This window comes from Mixophyes fleayi, chromosome 5 (genome assembly GCF_038048845.1).
Source record: "Mixophyes fleayi isolate aMixFle1 chromosome 5, aMixFle1.hap1, whole genome shotgun sequence".
Lineage (NCBI taxonomy): Eukaryota > Metazoa > Chordata > Amphibia > Anura > Limnodynastidae > Mixophyes > Mixophyes fleayi.
This window is the reverse complement of record NC_134406.1, coordinates 14,853,712-14,870,822: the sequence shown is the minus strand read 5'-3', so window position 1 is coordinate 14,870,822 and position 17,111 is coordinate 14,853,712. Positions and strand designations below refer to the sequence as shown.

At 42.3% G+C, this 17,111-nt stretch overlaps 1 protein-coding gene across 7 annotated transcripts in view; it reads right to left on the bottom strand.

Moving 5' to 3' along the window:
• Positions 1–694: 694 nt before the first annotated feature.
• Positions 695–17,111, bottom strand: part of CYRIB (CYFIP related Rac1 interactor B) — a 62,576-nt gene continuing 46,159 nt past the window's right edge. For 3 of the 7 annotated variants that reach the window (XM_075211708.1, XM_075211706.1, XM_075211707.1), the window contains exons 4-13: positions 15,481–15,563; positions 11,548–11,669; positions 11,105–11,210; positions 9,313–9,449; positions 7,798–7,875; positions 6,810–6,926; positions 6,049–6,128; positions 5,218–5,344; positions 3,095–3,165; positions 695–1,565 (exon numbers count right to left, since the gene is read on the bottom strand). In XM_075211708.1, coding sequence (XP_075067809.1) covers positions 1,502–1,565; positions 3,095–3,165; positions 5,218–5,344; positions 6,049–6,128; positions 6,810–6,926; positions 7,798–7,875; positions 9,313–9,449; positions 11,105–11,210; positions 11,548–11,669; positions 15,481–15,553 — 975 coding nt within the window. In that variant the 5' untranslated portion in view covers positions 15,554–15,563 and the 3' untranslated portion in view covers positions 695–1,501. Of the gene's footprint in view, positions 1,566–3,094; positions 3,166–5,217; positions 5,345–6,048; positions 6,129–6,809; positions 6,927–7,797; positions 7,876–9,312; positions 9,450–11,104; positions 11,211–11,547; positions 11,670–15,480; positions 15,564–16,365; positions 16,455–17,111 lie in introns of those variants that run through there. The other 4 variants (XM_075211711.1, XM_075211709.1, XM_075211710.1 and 1 more) reach the window with 3 other exon arrangements.

Genomic DNA, 17,111 nt, shown 5'->3' with positions numbered 1-17,111 from the left:
CATCAACATTGCACATGAGGAGTCCGTCAAAAAGTTGCTGCCTTTTGCAACAACCTACCTTTGCGAACAAGGATTTTCCACTCTAACGAACATAAAAGCAAAGCAGAGAAATCGATCGGACGCTGAAGACTGTATCCAAATTGCTCTGACATCAAAATGCCCCAATATTGATGCTCTTGTATCAAAAATGAAGCAACATAATTTCTCCAAAACCTGAAGTTTTGAAGTTGAAGCTTTCAAAGAAATTAATAATATACGATTTCCTTCCTTTCAAATCAAGGGGGTAACGTCGGTGTATCTAAATATATTTGGGGGTAAAAGGTAAAAAAGTTCCCTGATCTATACCAACTACACCCTTCAGACACAATCAGATAGGAGCTGAACCATGTCTATCTCCAATGCCAATCCAGACCCAACAAAGATTGAATAATTTTTTTGTTCCAACCATCATTCCTGGTCAGATACATCTCGTGTCGGTTTCCTGCTGCATCTACTTCCCCTGACCAAACAGAGATTGGGTCATTGTCGTGTATGCTTAAAGGTTCTCTATATATCTCTTCTCTGGTGTTCACAGGCCTTTTAAATTTTGCAATATGCAAAACTTTTTTTTATCCTGGGTGCAAATAAAAAATAAAATTGTGACTCCGTCGTTACATAAAATGCATCAAATGACTGTGACAAACCAGGCCACGCATTAGAAAAAATGAAAGCAGATTTCTTTTATTATTTTAACAGCCATCCAGTGGACATAAACATGCATACGTAATTCTGTTACACACACGTCACATTATTTTATGTTAGTCATCAAAGATTAAACATACAACATACATCCTTACAAAAAAAAAAAAAAAAAAAAGTCAAAATGCAACCTAAAAACTTTTTTTTTTTTCTAATTAAAAACAAAAACAAAAACCATTGTGCTGGGTACCATTTGTATTTATACAACAGTTAATTTAAACACCTTTTTCTTGGCTGCACATTTGGAGGGGGGGGGGGGGGGTGGGAGCCGCAATAGATTTTTTTTTTTCTTGTAATCGTATTTATTTTCTTAACAGCAGAAAAAAAGGCAGTTCCACCATGCAGTTTTAAGCAATATTAAATATTAGTTTCTTCTCTGGGAAAACAAACCAAAAAAAATAAAGTTTAAAAATATTTAGTTCAAGTCACAGAATCCCCCCCCCCCCCCCACCCTTTTAAATGCAATGTATAAATAGCTGCCACTGAAACGGCCACTTCCGAAACGTTATAACTGCCTTCCAAGTTTTATTTCCAACAATTTTTGGCACAAAAAGAAAAAGACGGAACTTAATTATAGAACAAGAAAGTGGTTTTTAAAAAAGGTAAGGATAGTCGGGTAAGGGCAGGGAGCGCGGGGCAGAGGGAACCGGGAAATAAAAAGAGGCGGCAGAAATGGTCATCGCAATCACTAGAATCCTGTACGTCTCAGTCATTGCAGAATACTGTCTTGTGCCCACAGCAGATATGCACTCGGCGACCACCGTTATTGCAGCATCGCCTTGATTTGCTTCGAGGTAGTCTCGTCATTCAAATGTTTCGTCGTGTACCTGTGGAACAAGAGGAGAGGAGTCCGTTAGGCCACGCGTTTCGCCTCATATTGTTCAACGTGAACAACGAGTGTCAGTGACACTTGACAGCAAAGCGACACGTTATGACCGGCGTCTACCGATCCCCAGTGAACTGAATGGCTGTAGTCTACCTCCACTGTCTCTAGGCAACGGGGTGCTCTTTAAATTTAACATAAATTAAACCAGAAAGTACAAATGCATTCCTAATACAACACAAGCCTAACCATAGAACGAGCAGGAAAAGAAACCAAGTTAACGTTTGTCATAAATAACCGCTGTTTAAGGACAAGAGGATATAAGCGGTCACTCCATAGGTTGGTATTATTATTCACCCATGGGACTTTTAAAGAGAAAGGCACCCCACTACTAAAGCTCAGGCTTTGTACTGACAATAGAGACCCCCCCCCCCCCCTCAATATTAGACCACTGAACTAACACTGAACCTCATGCATTGGTTTCCTCTTCTCCAAACGTACAAAAGAGACAAGCGCTAATGGACAGAATGGTGTATGTAATCTAGGGTACAGTTTATATGTACTGATCAGCTGGCAACAGTAGTGTAACCCATCACATTTTCCCAATAGACCGACACTGTCCCACCGGAACTGCTGTTGAACAGAGATCTTACATTTGTGTTGGGGCTTGTTTTGTAAAAGAGTTAAATTCCCTGTGCCAACTTCTAAATATAGTAAATGTATTCTGTAATCGATAAACATGAATTGTACTCTAAACTATATAGGCTATTGTATCCATTAAACACCTCTTCAACCAACACAGAGCAGCACATTAAACAGATATCTGTACAGATAACACGTAATTAATCATGTTCTATTTACAGTGTGCTACAAGAAATCATGTTCTGGGCAAACAAAACTATAGATAAGCGAGAGGACATCCTATGTCCTAGCAGGAACACGCTCACTGTGCTCCTGAGAACATCCTGTGACATCATCAAACTGCCAGCTTACAGGACATTGGCACTGAATGATCACATGAGCTCAATGTCAAAGGTCATACACCTGAAATTGGATGGCAAAGAAGAAACCCTACTGACAGCCTTCAATTGTGGGCCAGACTAATATTCCTAACCAGAGGGACTTTTGAAGAGGGGATGCTTATAATCCCCCTTTTATTTTAAGAGTCTCAAATGTAAAGTGTGTTGTTCATTACACTAAATACTGAAGAGTTTTTTAAACAGTTACAAGAACCTAGGACTATGATAACGAGCTGTAAACAAACTGCCTGGGCTATGGGACTACGCTCCATTACCTCCTGAACAGATGCTTTACATCAATGGCTGAGGTGGTCTTGGGAAAGAGACAGCGAGGAGACTCCGGTGACTCCCACTGAACACTAGGAAATGAGAAGTCACGGCCCACTGGCTCGGAGCACTTGTACATAAACATATATTATAGCAGCCTCTCCTTTACACCCTCGGATGGCTCCGCGCTAATGACCAGAGACTGACATCTTGTAATAGGAAACACAGTTGTGGCTGGATACTGTACCTGAGAGCGTTTAGCAGGCCTTCTACACTGTTGGGGGGCTGTTCTTTCAGAACCTTAATGCAGCCTTTCATCTGAAAGCACAAAACATGAATGCATTAAATGTCTGACTACTAACGTATCACTTCATTATGACATACAATATGTTATAACCCGTTTGTAAACCATTTCAGGCACATAAACTGATACATGTCAGATACAATAGGAAGTATTTCGGACACAGGGTAACCCCCAAAGCGACTAATCAGAACATTAATGTCACTGTGGACTTTGCACTACATCCATCACAACTAATTGCCGACTAGTTCCTTTGGTTACTTGTAAACTTTAGTAAGTGCAATAAGGGATTTCTTATAACAGAAGTTTTAAATGGTCCTGGATAATGATGGTTGCTATAAATGAGTTAACAGAACTAAACTGCTAAGAAATAAACTTATCATAGGAATTCTGGCTATATGGATACAGATCCTTACTCACCCCCGCTGGCCAGCTAATAATGCCTTACGCACCCCCTGCTGGCCAGCCAATGATGCCTTACCTGCCCGCCCCCCCCTGCTGGCCAGCCAATAATGCCTTACTCGCCCCCGCTGGCCAGCTAATAATGCCTTACGCACCCCCTGCTGGCCAGCCAATGATGCCTTACCTGCCCCCCCCCCCTTCCCTGCTGGCCAGCCAATAATGCCTTACGTGCCCCCTGCTGGCCAGCCAATAATGCCTTACGCACCCCCGCTGGCCAGCCAATAATGCCTTACCTGCCCACCTCCCCCCCCTGCTGGCCAGCCAATAATGCCTTACGCGCCCCCTGCTGGCCAGCCAATAATGCCTTACGCGCCCCCCTTCCCCCCCTGCTGGCCAGCCAATAATGCCTTACCTGCCCCCCTCCCCCCCTGCTGGCCAGCCAATAATGCCTTACGCGCCCCCTGCTGGCCAGCCAATAATGCCTTACCTGCCCCCCTTCCCCCCCTGCTGGCCAGCCAATAATGCCTTACGTGCCCCCTGCAAGGCCAGCCAATAATGCCTTACGCACCCCCGCTGGCCAGCCAATAATGCCTTACCTGCCCACCTCCCCCCCCCTGCTGGCCAGCCAATAATGCCTTACGCGCCCCCTGCTGGCCAGCTAATAATGCCTTACGCACCCCCTACAGGCCAGCTAATAATGCCTTACACACCCCCTGCTGGCCAGCTAATAATGCCTTACGCACCCCCTACAGGCCAGCCTGCTGTTCTCTACTTGACCCCCTCCCCCCCCTCCCTAAAGTGCTATGGACAAGTCCAAATCAGTCTCTGAATTTAAGGGGTTAAGAGAACCCACAGATCAATTTCTCACCGTGATCTGCGGGTTTTCTGATTCTGCCAGAGGAAAGGGATCACGCATGCCCATGTATGCGCTCAGGTCACTAAGTCTATGGGAAATGCAAGGCATAGGGGGATATTTTAGAGCCTCTATCTCTCTATTCCTGGCACTTAGAAAGCTGGGGGTACCCTTGTTTGAAAGAGGGAAGTTCCCATCTTCCAAATGATACCGGTTTGTTTATTGTCTGATTGAAAATGGTCAGCAGGCAATAAACAAACGTGATAAATAAATGTGACGTATTTTGCATTAAGTTTATGTTTTCCCGATATAAAAATCTGAGCATTATTTTTCAAGGGGATGTGAACATATTTGAGAACTGTAGGGGTGTCGCCCACCAGAAAGGTTAAGAGCCACTGGTACACATATGTGATGTTGGGGTGAGAAGCTCAGGGGTTCCCCAGGTTACTGATGACTGATAAGATTGAAGGTGTGATCATGCTCTTGGCCCAGGGAGCTTAAAATGAATTTCTGGCCTAACGTTCTCAACTTGAAACCTTGGATTTGCAGTGCAGCATTTCGGTAAAGGCCTTTCAGCCGGGGGTGATTTCGGGGTCACCCTGAGTCGGCAGTCTGCACAGCACCGCGTTCAGCCACCGAGCCGGCTTAGTCTGTCATTTCTGATCAGTTCTCTCCACGCCGGAAAGTCTTTCAAACTTTCCTGCTGACTGTGTGTTCTGCTAATGGAGAGCGGGAACGGACTCGCAGTGTTAATGCTCTGCCTGACGCGGGGGAAGCTGCTCTGCTTTTCAATATTCAGAGGGAACAAACGTACATCAATCTTTGACATTTTGGCAAAGGCTCCCACGGGATGCACGTGGTCATACAAGATGATTACTCCCACCATCACTCTCAGGCAGAACGACACAGTCTCTTCATTTGTAAACCGACTCCTGTATTCCCTATAGTAAAGATAAAGAAAAATGATATTATATTATATTTATCTTGCTTTCTATTTAGCTTATATACACCATTAGCCCATTTTTCCTTTGTATTTGTTGAATGTAAACAACAATCAATAAATGTTCTTGTTGCAGGACTTTATCTAGCTTCTATAAAGGTGTTACTGACTATCAAACTGAACTACACAAGCACAGAGCTGTTGTTCAAAACCCTACTTCCCCCTGGCCAGATAAGTGACACCGACCAATGCGAGCCAAAGTTTTACATGCTTGGAAGCAACCAAAAAAGGCAAATTGCTCCTGCTCAGTCCCCGTCTGTATTCACACCATGTGAACGTGTTCCGCAATGCAATGTACAACAGACAAAGGGGGACTTCAGTCAACAGACATGCAACCAAAACGGTTAGCGGCTGCTACATGAAACGGGGGAGGTCGGACAGCAATATCTCTGGGACTGGGGGGAGGTGAGCTGCATCGCTGACCCCGGACACATTATCCGCCGCACACACACAGTAAGGTGGTTACTCCAGGTGACCGGAGTTCCCCCTTCGTCAGGAAAAAAGTCACCTTTATAAGACAATCAGTTGACAACAAGTTTTCAATATTAAAAAGGAGTCAAATTTAAACATTATGTAACTCCATTTTGGAATGAATGAATTCTGACTTTAACCAAGAGAAGCTGGATAACCAGGGAAATAACTTACGGCGTCTCCAGCATTACCCGGCACACGCTGGCCATGGTACTTAAACAATCAGTGGTATTTTCTATAGGTAAATTCTTGTTCTGTGGAGTAGTAAAAGGAAAAGAAAAAACCATTAAAACCATTAGATAGCAATACTGTAAACATCATTTATAATGGGAGTTGTTTTGTTACAATAACTATTTAAGTTTGGTTTATCATAAAACTAAAAATCAGTTATCTACAATGGGAATGGGATCCGCACTGGCTGTAATAGGGCAGTCCCTGGAAACGATGGCTCTTCAGCTGCTATTAATGATTTATAATCCTTCACAGTGTCATGGACTACCATGGCAACCACAGTCACATGATGTAGTGAGCAGAGAGGCTTTGGACCATCCCTCTGAGCGCTGTTTGTTCTGAGTAATGTAAATTCCTCCTCCTCCCCCCTTTGCCTTCATACAACATGCTAAGAGCTGTGAGCCGGTGTGTGTGACTGGCAGCAATATTTTGTGACCACCGGAGAGATTTTGAAAAGGACATCATAATGTGGAGGAGGATTGAGAAGGAAAATGCATGTTTAAGAAGGTACTTAACTTGCTATTTAAAGAAAGAAAACTTCTCTCTGGTGTTGCAAGGAGAAACTAAAAAGGAAAATCGAAAAACCAAGAGAGGCGCAGAATTAACCCCCCCCCCCCCCCCCACACACACACAAGATACAAACTTCCTGATGTGCGCACTTTTCCCACTGTACATATTACCAGCTGCACGCGGCTTCCGCTTACCTCTGATACAAACTTTGTTGTAGCATCACTTAAGGTTTTTAGCATGGGCGTCGCCTCGGCGTAGAATAACGACATTCTATTGGCCAGTTCGTTATTTACCTCGTTTTCACCCTCTGCCTTTAAAAATAAACCTTTAATTAGCAAAACGGTTCTGGACGACCGCAACACAATCTCTGGTACCAGCGGTATAACACGCGGTAGATACTAGAAATATATTGAATCATGTTTTTGCATTGCTGGACGTCTGTCTATATATTATGTGAATGAAGAGACACATGGTCCTCACATCTATTATTCATTACGGAGCATCAGGTAACGAGGGGATTCATTTGAGATCTGCACACGCAGTTTTGTGGGAAGAAAAGGTCATTAACGTCACCATCTGGAGAGCTAATGAATAATGCTCAGACTGCGTCAACCCATTCACAACTAGAAAGAGAGAACTACACAGGATGCCTCTAACAACCAAAGACCGGTATTTATGTTTAGGGCCATGGCAAAAGCAGGAGGTTAGAAACACAGACAGACGGGCGGTGTGTGTGTGTGTGTGTAAGTGTGTGTGTGAGCAGGGGCACACACACAGAGTATATGTTATACAATGTAGCACAACTCTTTGCTGCTTTCTATATCTACGAAACTTAAATGGTAGTTTATTCAATCTATGCTGTTTGGCCCAAGCGACACCATCAGAGTCCAATTCGGTCAAACACGAAATCTGTGCATTCAGCGTCATTCATGTCGGTACCGATATCAGAACACTTATTTATGCAAAAACTAAGGAGTCTGTGAAGTAACATTACATGAGTCATCTACCATTGGACTATTTTTTTTAAATCCCCTGCTTGGAATTCTCATCCAATACCGGCAGCTACCCCCCCTCTCTCCCATGTGGCGACAATTCTGTAAATATGAAAGTCTCCAAGAGGGTCTGAGAAAACCGTCCCCCTACTCTCCGTTCTGACAGAAGGAAACCACGTCACGCTCTTACTGGGACATTGTTAATCCTCATACGACTCAAAGTTCTTCTGTAATAGCTGAAATCGTTCTGTATAGCGGGATTGGTCATCTGGAAAACAAAATATTTGTGGGTTATGGGTGTTCTCAATGGAATGTATGAGGTTATTCAGATTTTGCGCCCAACTCTGAATCAGGCCCATTACGTCTGTCAAATTAAACACCAGATATAAATGTGTATGTCACTCTCTGCAATGCTGGTTCATTTAACCTCAGACAACTTTAACATGTTAGATTGTTTGTGCCCTCATGCATCTTTTACTACACACAACTTTATCTTCCAGGATCTCTCGCCAAAACCGTTCTACCATTTAGTCAGTTGTGTATTTTCATTGTACACAAATTTGCCTTTGTGGTTCTTCAGTCCACAAACGGGTGCCAATTGCAAAGAAAGAAAATAAAATGATATATGCACCACTAGATCACATGTACTGAAATTCTAAATTAAAGGAAAAGATCCTGTTCAAGATTTTCAGGGACTGGTCCTGGGAAACTGGGACACATGGGAAATCTATTCATGTCGGGTGCTGCCAAGCAGTGATCCCACCGCTAGTGAAGTGGGGACTATTGGGGGGTTAATTCAATTGACCGGGAGATATTTTTTAACACAGCGTTAATCCATTTTAGCGCGGTTTTTTTTTGGGGTCATTTTCAAGCGGGTTAGATTTACCCGCTATTCAATTCCATTTTTAACACTACTTTTTTTTTTCTTTTCATGAAACGGTCCTCTCGCGCTCCAGTAGAACGTCTATTGAAAAAATAAGATGTTTGAGAGCCCGCCGCGTTAAATGCTACTCTATTGTTTTTTAACGCGGCGCATTAAAACAGGTCAATATGCTTTTTTATCTCGCACCTCTTTGGGATGTGCTAAAAATAAAAAATTGAAATGATGTAATAATGAAAAAAAAAATGATAAACTATGTTTATCAGTAATGCATGACATGTAAAAGTTGATTTTCTTGTGAAAAAATAATGAAGAAAAAAAAAATAAAAAATAAAAATCACTAATTAAATATATTTATGTATGTTTTTGGTACAAATATGTATGTACTAATGTGTTTTGACATGGTATAGGTGATTCTATAGTAAAAAAAAAAATAGTGAAATAAAAAATATGCTAAAGAAAGTACTATTATGTAGATATTATCTATAGAAAGGTTGTGTAATGCAAAAAATGAAAATGTATGCAGTCCTTTTTTTTGTGTTATACATGAACATGTTAAACAATCCCCTTCACTCCCTTAAAAACTCGCAAACACCAATGATTAACGCACGCGGGCAGAGTTCCCTCTTTTTCAATTCAACGCTGCGTTAACTACAAACGGTCACTATAGCAGTTAAAAACCTGCGTGTGATTTTTTTTTTACCGCTGCAGGGAAAAAAAAAAAAGTCTTACGGTCAATTGAACATCCCCTTAGGTGTCACCGAAAAGAAAGATTCTCTGCTTGTGTCAGTTAAGCGTTGAACATTCCATTATATTTGTTTGTACCTTGAGCTCATCGAAGCGGAGAGTGAAGTGAAGGATTTCGGCAAACTGTTTGGCAAGAGCCTGCTCTCGCTCCAGGTGCTGTGTGGGGGAGTACGGGGTGCTGGTCAGCGCTCCTAGGAGGCCACGCAATGCAGCTTCTAAACAAGGTAAAGACAGAATATGATAAAGTATTACTAGTACGCTGGAGGAACAACAGTGTGAGTAATAGGTGTAACCAGTTCACCACAGTGTGAGGACGACAGCCCTATGCACAGTATTATATAATATATAGGTGTACTCCAACCAAACTTGCTCTTCTTATGCACCAATGCAGTGTCAATAAGACTGACAGGATACCTCTGGTGGGGCACATAAAAATATTCTTATGAAGAGAAGGCAAACAAAGCCACTGTACTAAACAGTGAGCCCTGACAGCACACATACTAAGAGAAACTAGGTAAAGTCCGAGAACAAAACATCTTAAAATATCAATCCCTTAATATTTGCATTGTGCAAATGAAAAATAAATTCTTTATTGCCCATCAAACTTTGTGCATGTTTAGTAATAAAGTTAATAATACTTATGGGAAGATCTTGTATCCTGGATATTATGGCAACAACAAAGCATAATATTATGTAGCTCACGTGCAGAGGTGCCACATGAAATGTACACAAATGAATGTCAAACACTTTTTATATGCAATTAGCTGTGCACAAGATAGGCCACAGTCATGTTAAAAATAGGACCCTGCTATCGCTGCTGGAACACACAAGTTATAATAACTATTTAGACTTACACTGTTGGTGAACAAAAAGTATTTTCCTCTTAAGGCTAAATAATTATTAAAGGACACAATCATGAGAATTATATATACTTTCGTGGAGTTCTTATTTATTTAATTTAGTCATGTCTGTATTTTTAGGGGCTCCATTAAAAAAATTAAGACCCTAGAAATCTATTTCCCCCATATAGGCCCTATTGTTTCAATAAGCGTTTTCTACATAAACTCTCTCGCAGAGTGTAGATAGCGCATAACTGTCCTGAAGGTCTTACCAAACCCCCTTCCAGAGTCAACCACCGGACCCCCACCCACAGCTGCGTTACACAAACCCCAACCTTAGGTTAGGACCAAGCAACACAGATTTTCACACTACTCTGTTCCAATTCGTGACGTTAGTAAGATGAAGTGGGCGAGGAGGACGGCTACGGACAGAGGCCACATTACGGACGCCCCATCAGAAGACGGCCGGAGCTTCAGGACAGATATGTTCACTATATACAAGACAGTGATTAAAGAACACAGTTACTGAACAGAAAAGCCAGGGGTGCACCCAGAGGCGGGTTCCTTGTACCTGGAAACCCCCCTTTTCAGCCTGGGGCACTGTTTGCTTGAGGTGACCGACCCCGTGTGTATGATGGGGAAAGGAATTACCTGTGTATATGATAAGGATAGGAAGAGTTGGAGAGCAGCCCAGCAATGTCTAAAATTATAGCTACACCCCAATACATACTGGTCTTGGCCATTGGTGGCATGGTGTGGAAACCCCTCTCTAGAAGTCCTGCATTTGCCCCCGAAAGCTGTACATTTTTACAGTTTTAGTTTTAGATAAGTCTTTTGCTCAGTCTCTATGGCCTTTCACACATCACTATGTTGTACGAGATTAATAAAGTGAAAGTGGTGTCTATAGGGTGAGATCTCACTGCTGCATTAGACTCTTGTACAGAGATAGTGGCTCTGCACACACAGCGATCCCACTTACTGAAGGAGAGAGTATGTGGACGCTAACCTCCATGCATGGAGACAGGACTTACCTAGTCTTTGAGAGAATTCATAGAATTTCTTTAGTTTGCCCACTAGAGGGACCACGGCTCCCCACGCCTTTTCTTGTAACTTATCATCAGTAGCATGTTGTATCGCCTTTCAAAAAAAAAAATAACAAAAGCTGATTTAACTTCCAAACACAAAAAGCAGAAACTCAAATGCAGAGATGATAGCAACAACGTCTACTGCGTTCTCCACAGCATGCCTGGCCAACCTGCGGCTCTCCGGGTGAAACTACAAGACCCAGCATGCTTTGCCAGTGGATAGCAGCCAGGGTATGCTGGGACTTGTAGTTTCACAACACCTGGAGAGCCACTACGGCAGGTATCACCAGTCCTTTTGTTTTTCGCTTTTACAAATGTGGTTTAAACGCATATTTTAGTACATTTGTAAAATGCGATTTTTATTTTAGCAAACGTTATAAATAATTCACCTCTCGGATCTCCAGACCTGCTCCTCGGTATGACTGTAAATCATCCAAGATTCCTTCTGCGTCCTTTAACACTACATTCACCTGATTATAAATATCCTTTTCGGATTCTGTAGGTTGAGCATCTAGGTGGTATGAAATCACATTGATCATTACCAAAGATATTAAGGTGCAAGAGAAATAACAGAGAGAAGCAGAAAAGGCGCAAACCTCGGATGTTAGTGTATGCATGCTAACCCCAATTAACACAAATTCCTTAACTAGTATCATGTAATAAACTAGGATATAGTTTCTCAGACTGACTTCGTTCACACAGCTGTATATCTGTATATCATGGTTTACAGCATGATGCAAGGCGACTATATGAAATAAATCACATGAGTGGGTTATGTTGGTAGGAAATATATTTCATGTAATGTAACATTGTGTCACATGTCAAATATATAATGTATGTGTCCTATTTCGGGGTGATTGTCTATTTGTTCTTCAGAGACTAAGGGGTAACACTGATTACTCAGGAGACACCTCATTAGCTGTCCTCTAACACCCATTGTCTACACCGAAGCTATGCGAAGACCCCGAGAAATGGCTCCTAACCCTCCTTAGGGGCCACATCCTGACAGTGTTTACTCATGTGCCCGCTCAGAGACTATGCTCTAACCCTGATAATCTACTCATGTGTCCCCTCAGAGACTATGCTCTTACCCTGATAATCTACTCATGTGCCCGCTCAGAGGCTATGCTCTTACCCTGATAATCTACTCATGTGCCCGCTCAGAGGCTATGCTCTTACCCTGATAATCTACTCATGTGCCCGCTCAGAGACTATGCTCTAACCCCGATAATCTACTCATGTGCCCCCTCAGAGACTATGCTCTAACCCTGAATAATCTACTCATGTGCCCCCTCAGAGACTATGCTCTAACCCTGAATAATCTACTCATGTGCCCGCTCAGAGACTATGCTCTAACCCTAATAATCTACTCGTGTGTCCCCTCAGAGACTATGCTCTAACCCTGATAATCTACTCATGTGCCCGCTCAGAGACTATGCTCTAACCCTGATAATCTACTCATGTGCCCGCTCAGAGACTATGCTCTAACCCTGATAATCTACTCATGTGCCCGTTCAGAGACTATGCTCTAACCCTGATAATCTACTCATGTGCCCGCTCAGAGACTATGCTCTAACCCTGATAATCTACTCATGTGCCCGCTCAGAGACTATGCTCTAACCCTGATAATCTACTCATGTGCCCGCTCAGAGACTATGCTCTAACCCTGATAATCTACTCATGTGCCCGCTCAGAGACTATGCTCTAACCCTGATAATCTACTCATGTGCCCGCTCAGAGACTATGCTCTAACCCTGATAATCTACTCATGTGCCCGCTCAGAGACTATGCTCTAACCCTGATAATCTACTCATGTGCCCGCTCAGAGACTATGCTCTAACCCTGATAATCTACTCATGTGCCCGCTCAGAGACTATGCTCTAACCCTGATAATCTACTCATGTGCCCGCTCAGAGACTATGCTCTAACCCCGATAATCTACTCATGTGTCCCCTCAGAGACTATGCTCTAACCCTGATAATCTACTCATGTGCCCGCTCAGAGACTATGCTCTAACCCCGATAATCTACTCATGTGCCCGCTCAGAGACTATGCTCTAACCCTGATAATCTACTCATGTGCCCGCTCAGAGACTATGCTATAATGCTGGTTATATACTCAAACTCTCTTAGAGGTTATGTTTTAATACCATTTTTCTACTCATTAATCTCCTCAGACGCGATGTTCTAACAATAGGACGCCTGCTGATCAAACGTTAAACAACAACAACTGTGCTGATTATATTTTATACATTTCAATGTGTAGACTTTAGTCCGTAATGTTTCATGTGCACTAATGCATGCAAGTTAATGCACCGTTAAAATGTGTTAAAACATAATACTGGTAAATGTACATGTAACAAAACTGTATCCACCACTGTTATTACATTCTAATCCACTTATAAAGGGAAACATTAATGTCATGCTCAATGTAAAACAGCAAACTGTGGTGAGCAATGAGATGGATTCATGAATGAACCTGGGCATTACGGGTATAAATGTTCAAAGTGGATGAAATAAGGTTCTGTACACTTAATTCAATTACTAAGCCCACATTCTTCCCCATAACACTTGTATGTAAGTAACAATCAACTGTAATGACCCAGTGATGTGCGAGTAGAATTATAGGTCCTTTGTGTTCATGGAATGTAATAGATATTAATTCAAATTGACAGAAGAGGCCGACAGTTTCAGTGAAAGTACCGAGGGAATTTTGAGAGCTGCAGAAGACTGCTGTGTAAATGAAACATAGGTGGGTAAGATGGTACAGTAGGTAGCCGTTGGTAAAACACAACATGCATAGTACAATGCCACAATGTATCAGCACGTTAGATCAAGACTTGTTTTTGCATTTCAGAACTTTAATGCATTATTTATATGCAATAATGCATTCAAATCCTTTCTGTTGAAATTTAGGATTTGTTTAACCGGATTCAAAGACGCAACTTCAAATAGATTATAGAATAGCTGTTTTAGGGCAGGAAAACCCAATGCCTTATGACAAAGATAGTCTCCCAGAAACTAAGGGGAACCCCAAGTCTCTGCGGCACTCTCCTTGAGGTCCAATTGCCGCCATATTTGTTTTTATCAACCATTAGCATTAAAGTGCATTTAAAATGGTTTACAGAACGAACGCTGACATGGGAAAATGACGACCCTTGTGTATGAGCCTATTAGGCAACAAGTCTTGATCTTAAACCGTCTAAAATTTCTGCACATTTCCAAAATAAGAAGAGGAAAAGAAAGATGTAATATAGGCCACAGAACATGAAATAGGAACAGTAAGGTTTGGGTGAAGGGGCTTGGAGAATTCTTAGAGGATCGTTAAGATACGACACATTTTCTAGTAGAACACAACACAATACTTTACATGAGAAACACTCAAGAGACGGTAGAAGGTTAAACAAGCAACAAGGCTTCCCAGCTGTTTACACCAGGCCACAAAACAGGACATTATAAGCCAGAGTTCTAGAATGAGGACATCATTCATGGGACTTATAGTAAAAACAGTTTTACCTTAATCTGTAATAAATCTAGGAGCCATTTTTTATTATTTTAAAATCAATTAAAAAGGACCTCTGTAAAAAGCAGGGACGCCCAAGATGTAACACAGTACACAAAAGCACCCACACAGAGTACAAGGAGTCAGATTCGTCCATCTAGTATTAAATGTGTTGCACCATTTGCAAAAGAGACACCACAAACAAAATGTACTCTGCATTCTTGTCAGAGAGTACCAGCTGTCACACGGCACACTAGGATGTTAACACAGAACATACATGACCTTATTAGTTGCTTGCAGAACTATGAATATCTTCCGACTACGTCAGGTTTTAAAAAACATTTGCTTGGGTACAGTGCTAGGACCTTCTGTTACAATCAGTCCAGCATGCTATGTTTTTGGAGGTTAAATTTTCTCCTTGGGTTCCTACTTCAATTCAAAAAGGTGTGTGGGAGAAATTAAGATTGTAAACTCCACTGGGGCAGAGACCGATGTGCGTGATTAAAATCAAATTTCACAGCACTGTTCAGTATTGTTTGGTTACTTTTTCGCCATACGAAACAAGTTCTCTTTAGAACTGAATAACTTTTTGCAGACTTCAAGAGCCGTGTAAAAAGAGGACGATATTGCAAAATGCACAACGAGATTGGGTAAAGGCTACAAATTATTTGAAGAGCGTGTACCCAAAAACTGTAAAACCAAATGTCGGTCGGTGGATGATTTCATAGTCCTGATAACCAGCAGACGGACGCTGAGTGCGGAAGACGAGAGGCAGTCTACGGCAGGCAGAGAGGAATAGATATATAAAATCATATTCTCACTTTCAAAATCAAGGAAAAAATTTGGCCCTTGCTCAAGATCTGTACATGTCAAAACTTTAAGAAGGTTCCCCATGTTAAGATACCTGTCGAGACAAGAATGAGAAAAAAAGACAAAAGCAATGTCTTTATGAGACCGATCACCCTAAATACAGGAGAAGAAAATCAACCTGGAGGACAAAGTTTAGAGATCAGGGTCTTCCACCCCCTGGAGAACCTCAGGAACGTATATATATATATATATCCATTATGATCACCAGTAGTTCCACCAATTGCCTTACGTCAACAGAGGCGCTGAGCAGTGCAACAGAACCCTCAACTAGATAACTTGGTAATACCAGAACAGCTGTTATACAAATTCTGGGACGTGGATATACATTCCCGACTTAAATTGCTATCGGCATCTCTTATAAAGAACAACTTTGGGCAATTATATTCAGACTAATCACGGTCCATTAATGTTTCATGGGATTCGCTGCACTGCAGAGATACCACTGTTGAGAACAGAATTCCCTACGGTAGTTTGGTGCTTGTATTAATACTGAAAGGAAGACTGATCACAAAGGACCTTCAGGGGTGGGGGTTTCAAACCAGGGGTCGGCAAGCGAGGACGTTGGAGAAGTTACCATCTACTCCCACCACAGTGTAAAAATGGTCGGAGCAGAAGCCTGGCAACGTCCGGCAAAGCCACGCGGTTGCCTATCCCTGGGTCTTCAGGATAAGAATGTCCTCTTTGGAAGGAACATAACCCAACCTCTCGCAATATGGTGTTTTGTTTCTGCCAACTGGCAGACGCTCATTGTGGTGGTGAGAATGAGAAGTCTGAGCATGGGTTACCATTTGGAAACACACCAGCTGTGGACAGGGGGGGGCTTCGGAGAGACTTACTTTCAAAGTCCAAGAAAAAATGAGCAGCATTGTGGTCTAAGTCTCTGGTTAGCACCTTAATGAGATTACCCATTGCCAGCCAGCCCGACCTACAAATAAAAAATGGCAGCGTCATTCATTTCCAGTAAGTGAGGGAGATGAAAGCCGGCGTTCAGTTACAGCTTCGCCTCTCTTGTGGTTTCCTATGTGTGCACATGGAGAGCAGGGGGGGCTGGTGGAAGCCTCAGCAGGGCGACATGTCCATGTTAAACACCGGGAGAAAAGTCATGTTATTACACAAACAGTGACACATCCGAGCCAGGAGCCGTACAGACAGGGGCAGGTCTGCGGAGATACATTTACTCATCCTAGATTGCACAGAGTACGAGGACACTATGCTACACAAGTAACATCCTGATATATTCACACCATGATTGGGGAAATGTTTGTTTTGTTTCAATGTGGGACTAAAAGACAGAAACATTTATAAAACCTGTAAAAGAAAGGGGGAAAAAAATACACGCACAGTGTGCTACGTACTTATAATTGTGATTAGGACTTTTTATTCCCAATTTTGCAGTCTCTAAATTCTGGAGGTAAAAATGCGAGTGGGGGAAGGGGGGGGAGGTGCAGTTTACAAATTGTAGCAACACATAGTCATTAATATTGTGCGTCTGCAACGTGTTTAACATAGAAAACAGATCACCAAATAACAGCAGGAGGTGAAGGGGGGTTCTGTACAGAGAAGTGCGGCCAACTTATAGCCA